The following is a 9,794-nucleotide window of genomic DNA, read 5'->3' as shown; positions in this document are numbered from 1 at the left end:
ACTCCATACTATTTAGTCCAAGCCAAATGGCCCAGAAAAGAGCTTCTCGGGCAATCTACAAATCATGAGAAATAAATGCTTGTTTAAAACTTCCGTTTGGGGTTATTTGTTACACAGCATAAGCTAATTGATACAACATATTTACTTCATGTGCACCTTTTACTTCAGGAATATAAGATATTTTCAAAATCTGGTTGGGTCCTAACTCCACCTGATTTGGGGCAAGTTAATTCACCTGTTTCAGCCTCAGTTTTTCTCTTCTTCAAATTGGAGATAATAATGGATAACACTACCTATCTCTTAATGTTCATGTGACAGATAATTGAGACGAACTGCATTTCACATGCTCAGCACAATGCCGGGCAAACGGTGCTAAATAAGTCAGTAAAGAATGACAATGATGAAAATGACGAAGAAGCCAAAAGCGAAGAAAAGTCCCAAGCAAGGCCTGTGCAGGTCCTGGCGTGGGACATGATCTCCCCACGGAAAGGCTGCTGAGTGTATCATTCAGTTAAACATTTACTAGCTTCTACCACATGTCAAGCCTCTTGCCTGATGTGAAAGCAGGAATAATTCATGACACTGAGCTATACTGAACCAGAACAAAGTCTGCTTATTGTGTAAAGAACTGAACAAGGACATCGAAATATTTCTAAATGAAACTTGACCACATGGCTATTTTGATTGTATTTCACCAGTCTCATCTTGTCTGAACACTCCAGAGCCAAAAGTGAGGGGCAGGGAAACTCAGAATATGCCACAACTCTCTAAAAACAATGTTAGGTTGCACCTGAGTACACGACCCCAAAACTGAAATGGAAATTCCATAAAGTGAGACTTAAAATGTGTGATACATTCTGAATTTCTCATTATAGTCTATTTTATTTTTCGAATGCTGGTGACATCCTTCTGAATGGACTTCAAGACCAAACCAGCCCTTCGAAAAACCTGTTCTGAAACGGCACACGGGGAGGGGACTGAAAGTTCATTTTATCCAATCCTTGCACTCTACCGGGGGTAACGTGAGACTGAGCTCAAGGCCACACAGCCAGTGACTGGCAGCAGCGCTTGGCTTGAATCAAGATCTGACTCAGCTATTGAATTCTCACCGTGTGTCAGCCACTGTGTTGAGTTCCTTAAGTGCATTATTTCACTGAATACTCACTGCGATCCTATGAAGCAGATATTACCATTCCCACTTCACAGACGAGGAAATGAAGTCTCAGGATGGGGGAAATGACTTAGAGTGTCACACCATCAGTAGCAGACCCAGGACTTGTCTTCAGACCCAGCCGTCCAGAAAACCCATGCTCGCGACCGCTGAGCCCACTGTGAAGAAAGCGGTTATGAAAGTGGGTTTGTAAGGCACAAGCGCCTAATCCTGCACCTGTGAGGCGGTGATAACGTCTTGCTCTCAGCTCTCCAGGGCCTTATCTTTGCGCAGGCTTTCCTCCGCCAGCCCTGCAAAACGGCGGCGGTAAAAGGAGAGCCCAGACTTGAGCCTAAGCGGAAGGAGAATTTGAAACCCAGCACCACCACTTACTCGGAGAAGAGGCTCAAACTCCCGACCCTTTCAGTTTAAACTGGGCTGGCGACAGCATTTGTCTCCAGGACTGAAAGAGTCAACCTTAATTCCTTGGGAACTGGAAAAGCTCGTCAAAAGTACCTTCCCCTTCGAGCCCCGCCCCCTCTCCTCCCAGGACGCATGCGCCGCGTCAAGGCGCCTTTTACGACGCGGCGGCCGAGGCGCGCTTGGCGGCAGGAGCGGTGCGGCGCGGTGCGGTCGGGAGGACGCGCGGGTGTCCGTGGCGCCATGTCGCACGGCCACAGTCACGGTGGGGGCGGCTGCCGCTGCGCGGCGGAACGTGAGGAGCCACCGGAGCAGCGGGGCCTGGCCTACGGCCTGTACCTGCGCATCGACCTGGAGCGGCTGCAATGCCTCAACGAGAGCCGTGAGGGCAGCGGCCGCGGCGTCTTCAAGCCGTGGGAGGAGCGGACCGATCGCTCCAAGGTGGGCCTTCCCGGACCTGGGAAGGGCGAGGCGGGGATCCGCGCGGGGCCTCTGGCCACCGGTCTGCTCTGACAACTTCATTCCTGGAGTTAAAAATGACAGCCCGGTTGCCAAGCGCTTTCCCGTGTCCGTCTCCTGCCAACCCTTTGGGAGCCGAACGGGATAGAATCTCCCCATTTTGCAGATAAAGGAACTGAGGCCCAGAGAGGGAAAGGGGCACAACCAACATTCTGCTCCGGGGCTTCTGAGGGTAGTGGGGGAGGATGGTCATGAGGGCGTTTTCCGTACCATTTCACCACTAGTGCCAAGGGCTGCCCGATCATATCACCTGGACACCAGCCTAGGCAGATGAAGCTTGTTGTCCAGTGTCGAGCATTCACCATTGCGGGGTCACAGCCATTTGAAAGTTGTGGACCGCATAGGCACAGATCTTTGCACGCAATTTCAGGGACTTAGTCGGCCCTGGAAGTTCATTCATGAGGTCTCCATCAAGAACCCTCTGGATGGTTGGTGGCTATCAACTTACCAACATCAAGTTAGTAAGTGCTAAAAACCGAGGGAGGTTGACTACTTACTTGCATTGCACTCCAGTTGTAGAGCAGGATAGAAGATACCTGAAATTGTAGGCTCTCAGCAAATATTTGTTGCTTTCTCCTCCCCCTCCCCAACCCCTCCAGTTTGTTGAAAGTGATGCAGATGAAGAGCTTCTGTTTAATATTCCGTAAGTATCTTCTTGGCGCTTGCCTCAGGCTAAATAGACCCTACCCAGTTGCTGTATAAGAACTCATTCATTGGTTGTGTCAAGAACCATCTGTTCTAGAAACCGGGTAAATTACTGTAGTGGGTTCAAGGAAGAAAGCATCAGAGATTTCTTGGCTTAGACGAGAACGATGTATTTGTGGAATGATAACTGAAAAATCAAGTAAATTTCTTAGAAATGCAGAATGCCAGAGGCAGAAAAGATTTTAGGAATTACCTAGAATAAGTTGACACTTGAATAAACTGAAGCCCAGAAAGTGGAAGGGTCTTTCCCAGAGTCCGCCAGAGTCGGCAGAGATTCAAGACCAGGCTGACAACCATCTCTTTTGCATTCTGGCAGATTTACAGGCAATGTCAAGCTCAAAGGCATCATTATAATGGGAGAGGATGATGACTCACACCCCTCTGAGATGAGACTGTAAGTGTCCAGGACTTATGCCTTCAAGACGCAGCTAGTTCTTTCTCTTTTCTCCTTATTCCAGGATAACAATATTTTCTTTCTACTGGCTTAAATACCGCCCCCCCTGAAAAAATGTCAGCCTTGTTCTGCAGCAGGATACACTTATCGCTTCCTGAATTAACGAGTCTTTAAGGTTAAGTATCTTTAACACCAACAGCTTGTCTTTCAAAGTGCTTCTGTGACACTATGCAGAGAGCATTCTATAACCGCCAATTGTTGATGACTTTGCAGTTTTCTTAATAACCCACCTGCAGATCTCAAATGACTCTACTCTTGGGGTTAGCCTCAAAATCTCCCCTTGCTGTTTCATACGGTTATAATCTTTGTATATGTTTTGTTGGCATGGAATTATTGCACTGGAGTTTGTGTGGCCTTTAGTTAGCAAAATTCTATATACCTCTTGCAACACTGCATTTGTTGCCACCAGAGCTAGTACTCCCTTCTTAACAATTTACCTAAAAGAAGGGAAAACCACTCTTATTTACTTACTTTTTAAAAAGATTTTATTTTATTTATTTTGAGAGTGGGGGAGGTCGGCAGAAAGAGAGGGAGAGAAATATTAATGTGGGAGAGAGAGATACATTGATTAGTTGTCTCTCAGGCCCCTTTACTGGGGACCTGGCCCGTGATCCAGGCAGGCATGTGCCCTGACTGGGAATTGAACTGGTGACCCTTTGGTTTGCAGGCCTGAGCTCAATCTACTAAGCCACACCAGCCAGAGTTCAGCAAAACTTTATATTAAAACATTTCTTCTGAAAAATTGATCCATATAAAAGAGATGTAAGGAATTGACACTATTTTTTTAATGTTAGGAACATAAATTATGTGGTTAAGAGTGGGCTCTGGGCCTTGGCTGGTGTGGCTCAGTGGATTGAGTGCCTGCCTGTGAACTGAAAGGTTGTCCTTTTGACTCTTAGTCAGGGCACATGCTTGGGTTGTGGGCCAGGTCCCCAATTCAGGCTGCTGGAGAGGCAACTACACATTGATGCCTCTCCCTCTCTCTCTCAAGATAAATAAAAGTCCTTTAAAAAGTAAAATATCAAGCAAAAACAAAATGGGGGTGGTAGGCAAAATCGGCATAATGTGGATTATTGAAGCTGAGTAATAAGTATATGGAAATTCATTATATTATTCTAGCTGCTTTGGTGTGTGTTTGAAAGGCAGCTGTGCCCACCACTGTACCACCAATGCTTCACATTTTGAAATTGTATGAAATTCTTCATAGTAAAATTGTTTTAAAAAGATGTCTTAGAATTGATTAGGTTTTTACCTCCACATTAACTATATGGAATATGTACATCACTGTGCCCATTTTACAGATGAGGAAACAGACACAGAGGTTAAATCACTTCCCCCAAATTATATAGCCGGTAAGTGACAGAGTCCGTCTTTAAACCTAGGAAGTCCGGTTCCAGAGACACTGCTTTTTAACTGCAGAGCCTGGTATACAAATAGCACACCCCTTTTTTATTACAAAAGCTTTATCCCAAGATCATAAGCATGTAATTCTGTAACATAACAATATCACACTCAAGCACACCATATGACATTTTAGGTGAAATGTTCAAATTAAAAGTGTACTTCTGCCGGACCCTGTACACTGCTGTACTGCTTCTCGTAATGCTGCTCGTAAACGTTCACTATTATTATTCTGCGCCTCGTTCTTAGAAACGCTTTGAAGCAAACATTTGAGTTCTTAAATCACATGCATTTTGTTGCAGTTAAGTTCTAGGCTCCCTCCTACGTGGGTGTGTTAATAAAATACTCTAGAGATTGTGGGGAGGGCTGTGGCTCAGTCCTTGAGAATTTGTGAGTTAGGGTTAGAGGAGGCAGTGGTGTCTTTGAACAATTTTTTCTTCACTAGCAATTTTACTTGACTTTCCAAGAGCTTTTTGTGAGTTTGCAGCCTTTTGTGCTCTTTTCAAAGCGGAAATTCCGCAAATGGTATTTTTTAAAGAATTATAAGATGATTCAGTATATGGGATCATTTTGAACACAAAAAAATGCTTGAGCGAGGAGTTACCTAATCTTATCTCTTAACTGTGTTTAATATGTTTCAGCCAAGAGTAAGCTGCTTTATTTAAACATTCTCAGCTTGGTCTGAATGTGCTGAGTTGCTTATTTTCTCTATGCTTTGGCTGCATGCGACCTAGTTTGAGCTCTCTCTTTGTGTATCTCTGTTCATGTGATCCTGACCCACTCAAAGATGCCATTGGCTTATGTTGCAATTTTCAGTTCTTCTTGGATTAAAGATATTTGTGTTTAAATGCCAGTAAAATGCCATTTCCAAAATTTGAACTCTTTTTGATAGGAGTGAAGGCAGTTGAGTCAGTGGGAAGTCTGAAAAACTAAAAAATGTGATATGCACATTTCTTTATTTTCTTCCCTTTTCTCAGGTACAAGAACATTCCACAGATGTCTTTTGATGATACAGACAGGGAGCCAGATCAGACCTTTAGTCTGAACCGAGATCTTACAGGAGAATTAGAATATGCTACAAAGTAAGCGCTGGGCCTGTCTTCCACTCTCTGTGACTTCTTTTTGTTTTTGTTTTTAATTTCAGGATTTATTTATTTTTAATTGAATTTATTGGGATGACATTGGTTAATAAAATTGTATAGGTTTTAAGTGTTCTGTGGCTCCTGAGGAAGAGCAGGTCCTCCTCATTTGCAGAGTACGTGCATTAACACTCGCTGGGGTTGCCGTTTATTTTTGGCTGCCTCCTGCTCTTTTAGCATCAGAGACAAGTTAAAACAGTGGGGGAAGCTTGATCCTTGGCTTGGTCAATTTTAGACGGAGATTGGATGCAAGCCATCAATTTGTTAACTTGTAAGCAATTGGCAGATCTGAGTGACCTCTGGGTTGGTCTTAGGAAAGATGTTTTCAGAATTCCTCTGCGTAGTTGGCTTATAGCAGGCCCAGTTACATGTGGCCACCTTATTTCTTCACTAGTTTTTTTCCTAAGGTGAGGTCAATAAGGAATCTCTCCTTGGTCGTACAGCATTTCTTAATCCTGCTCCTTGAGGACAGGGGCAGTGTTGAATCATTTTTCTATCCCTATGGCCTTGGACAGGATCTGGCAAATGCTCGGTAAATGTTCACGGAATCCATTGCTTGTTCACAGGAGAAAAACGAGGTGTCGTGCCCCAAGAATGTTCTCTGACGTTTGCCTGGGTTTTACCACAAACTGGAGCTGGAATTGTTGTTTTTGACATTATAATGAGATGTTCATTGAACTATGTCTTCTTTCCCCACTCTTTTTGTCTTTCTAGAATATCTCGTTTTACAAATGTCTATCATCTCTCAATTCATATTTCAAAAAACTTTGGAGCAGATACCACAAAGGTCTTTTATGTTGGCCTGAGAGGAGAATGGACTGAGGTAAGATGGGGTTGGAGACGTTAGTGCCCTCTCAGTGAGTGTGTGTGTGTGTGTCTGCATGCTGTGGCGGCGGAGCTTTAAAGAAAGGAAAAAGAGCGAGCTGAGACCTTAACTGCTCTCGGTCTATTTATACTTTTTATTGGTTTTATCACTGTAAACTGTCTCTCTCGATTGAGAGGCTATAAGTATTTTTAAGAGGGTTTGAAATAACGTGGGTGATATCAGTTCAGTTTTTCACTTTAAAATTGTGTCCTCAGTCAACGTATTTTTTTTTTCATTCAACATTTTTGATAACCTGTCTTGTTGCAGGCAGCAGAGATAAAATGACAGACAGGATACACAAGGTCCTCTTCTCACGATGCCTCCAGTAGAGTGAGGGAGCGAGTCTTCTAAGTTACGGGGTGAATGGTCAGTTACGATCTTTGCAGCCTTCTCAAAGTAAAAGTATCAGAAGGGGGAAGGGACTAGGTGATGACTTCTAGAAACGGACGCCAGTAAGGACAAGGTCGTTGTGTCTTCTGGAAAATAGCCAGCTGACCTAGCCCCTCAATTTCCTTGCAGTTTCGCCGACATGAGGTGACCATCTGCAATTATGAAGCATCAGCCAACCCAGCAGACCACAGAGTCCATCAGGTTACCCCACAGACACACTTCATTTCCTAAGGGCTGGCCAAGGCTCCCACTGAGGCCCCGCGTCAGTGAAGATGTGTGACAACCTGTGGGGAAAGAGAGAGGGATGGGGCTCCACAGAGAGTTGGCTGTCACAGCCTCTGCCAAGCTTTGCCTTTGAGGCTTGCTGTAGTAACTTGGCCTATGGAAGACACCACACCGCCGGGAAGGTTGTACGGGTGCCAAGGGACAATGGTTCTCTAGGGCCCTGTAGAAATTGGGTCTTGGGTTGGTCAGCATCTGGCAGTCTTAGATAATGCCTGCCTTTCCAGGCAGTGTGGCCATGGGGTTCCAAGTATCTTGTTTTGTGGCAGGAGTTTTGTGTGACTTTTTTTTTAATGGAAACTATTCCTGGGCTGCAGCAAACTTTGTGAAGCCTCAAGATTGTGTTCATATTAGCCACCAGAAGGGTCTCCAGCTAGAAATACTTGTCCCTGCTTGTTCCTCCCCCTGCCATCATTCAGCATTTCTGTCAAGGTGCCCAGCTTGGAGTTGTCTGTCATGCACGCGTGTCCCATGGTTATGGCTGGAAGAGCAGGACTCATGATGCTTAATAGCTTGAGGAGAAGGTCTTTTCTCCTGCTGCCTAAATAAGCAGCCCAGGGAGGACATGGGCACCTCATTTCTGTGTGTGTGGGTATCTGGTCAAGGTAAGATCCTCAGTGTTTATTAGCTTCTAGTTTTATAAGCCCAGTGCCAGAATCTGGAGACCTGAGTTCTTCTGTCCGTGGCTTTTTATTCACTGTGATTAATACGCTTCCTAATAAATCCTTGCCAGACTTAATATTTATGTATTCTTTTGAGTTCTTGATAGTGCTGATGAAACTTTTACTTTACTGGGAACTGTATGTAACTTTGAAATTTGTTGTTTTAGACCAGGTAGATAGTAAATGTAAATAAGGGGGAACAGGTTCTGGATCTCATCAGAAGAAATGAGAGTGAGGAAAGGAAGTGAGCAGCACCTGCAGTCTGAAGGTGGACTCAAGACTTTGGACTTGAATTTTGAGTCAGGACAGAAATTGGAGAGAGTATAAGTTATCCACAAAGAGGATTTCAAATAGTCAGTATTCTCTCCCTTGCAGAAAATAGAAGTAATTGGTAATAGGAATGAGTTTTGAATCTGATCCTCTTGAGAGAACGCCTCAGGGTTTGGCCCACACTGTAAGGAGGAAGTACACACTTTATCCAGCCTGTCCTAGGTAAAGCCTGCCGCCACCAAGCTTTGTACAGCCTCAGCCTCCCTAAAATCAGGCCTGAAATCAACCAGAATGTAAGTGGAATTCTTGATGCACTAAGGATCCTCCTTCTTGGCCTCTTTATTTCTGTTGGATCTATTTGAGATAAAAATAAAAGGATTACTTTTTGATTTGGAGTGGAGGGGAAACATAAGTGGAATAACAAATCGATGTTTTTGTTCCTCTCTCTAAAGTCAATAAATAAAAATTTTAAAATATCAGCAGAAAATTTCTTCATTAATTCCACTCATTGAAGCAGTAATCACAGGCGGCCCCTGAAGACTTCGCTGAAGGTGTCAGGTGATGAGCGGTGCAGGAGGAATGGTTCATTTTTCCATGAGGGACCCAGCAGGGATGCTGTTGAGAGGGGGAACAGCTGTGTTGTCTCCACCCACTCATCCCTTCTGATCCTGGGTCCTTGGCTGGCTGTGGTCCCCTGGACCCAAAGCTTTACTGTGCAGAATCCTTTGTCACTGACCTGTTGAGCACTTAAGACCAAACTGCCTCTTACTCTGGGAAAAAGTGCTCTGTTGAACTTCAAAGTTTACTGTTGTCAGTCTGAAGACAAACTGGTACAGGTTATGCTGAAAGAATGAGTCCTAAGCTGCTACGAGAAAAGCATGATTCATTTCCTGTTGGCAGATGCCCACGTATTCTCTCAGGGACGCGGTACTTCAACTCATTCTGCTTCCCCTTTTGGCCCCTCAGTGGACCCTGATCAGCATTTCCACATTACCAGTGCAGCAAGGAGCACAGGGTGCCTCTGGTGCCCAGATGAGCCCTTTTTTATCTTAATTACTGAAGCTCCTCGATAGTAGTATTTTGTGCACTGCCTTCCTGGCCTTGCTCGTCCAGGGCAGAGCTGAGACAACACTGCCCATGCCTGTCCAGCTGTCCTGCTATGAGGCCTGTGTTATTTTCCCAGGGTTCTTTTTAATAGTCATTAAGGCCTCACACTGATTTTATGTGTATTAAGCATTTCCTCATGACCTCATTTGCGCCTACCAGCAAAGCTGTGAAGTAGGGTGGTTATTATCACCATTTTATAGCCCAGAAAGCAGGTGCAGAGAGGTAGCATTGCAGTGTAATCCCGAGATTGCTGTTTACTTCCCCTCCCTGGGCCTCAGTTTCCTCAACTTTAAGACTGGAGGAGTAGATGGTCTCTAAGGATCTTTAAGGGTTCCATCCGTGACCCAGGGTTAGGGCATGAAAGCTAGTGGTAGATACCCAAGACCCTGATAAAGTGTGGCCTGTGGGGATGGGAAGGTGGGAAACTTCA

The 9,794-nt window shown here is 44.7% G+C and overlaps 1 protein-coding gene across 1 annotated transcript; it reads left to right on the top strand.

The window, feature by feature from the left end:
* Positions 1–1,736: 1,736 nt before the first annotated feature.
* On the top strand, positions 1,737–8,064 carry PITHD1 (PITH domain containing 1). Its single transcript, XM_037135983.2, has 6 exons — positions 1,737–2,011; positions 2,689–2,732; positions 3,111–3,188; positions 5,627–5,731; positions 6,503–6,611; positions 7,173–8,064. Exons 1-6 carry the CDS (start codon positions 1,814–1,816, stop codon positions 7,272–7,274), a joined length of 636 nt encoding a protein of 211 aa, XP_036991878.1. The 5' UTR covers positions 1,737–1,813; the 3' UTR covers positions 7,275–8,064.
* Positions 8,065–9,794: the final 1,730 nt, after the last annotated feature.

Source organism: Artibeus jamaicensis, unplaced genomic scaffold, assembly GCF_021234435.1.
Source record: "Artibeus jamaicensis isolate MK-2021 breed Jamaican fruit bat unplaced genomic scaffold, CSHL_Jam_final scaffold_847, whole genome shotgun sequence".
Taxonomy (NCBI): domain Eukaryota; kingdom Metazoa; phylum Chordata; class Mammalia; order Chiroptera; family Phyllostomidae; genus Artibeus; species Artibeus jamaicensis.
This window is presented reverse-complemented; position numbering and strand designations above follow the sequence as displayed.

Bases quoted from the DNA above. Each gene is read 5' to 3' on its own strand.
- PITHD1 (XM_037135983.2), top strand. From the start codon at position 1,814: ATGTCGCACGGCCACAGTCACGGTGGGGGCGGCTGCCGCTGCGCGGCG. The intron at 2,012-2,688 runs GTGGGCCTTCCC...CAACCCCTCCAG, and splicing joins AGCGGACCGATCGCTCCAAG to TTTGTTGAAAGTGATGCAGA. The intron at 5,732-6,502 runs GTAAGCGCTGGG...TTGTCTTTCTAG, and splicing joins GAATTAGAATATGCTACAAA to AATATCTCGTTTTACAAATG.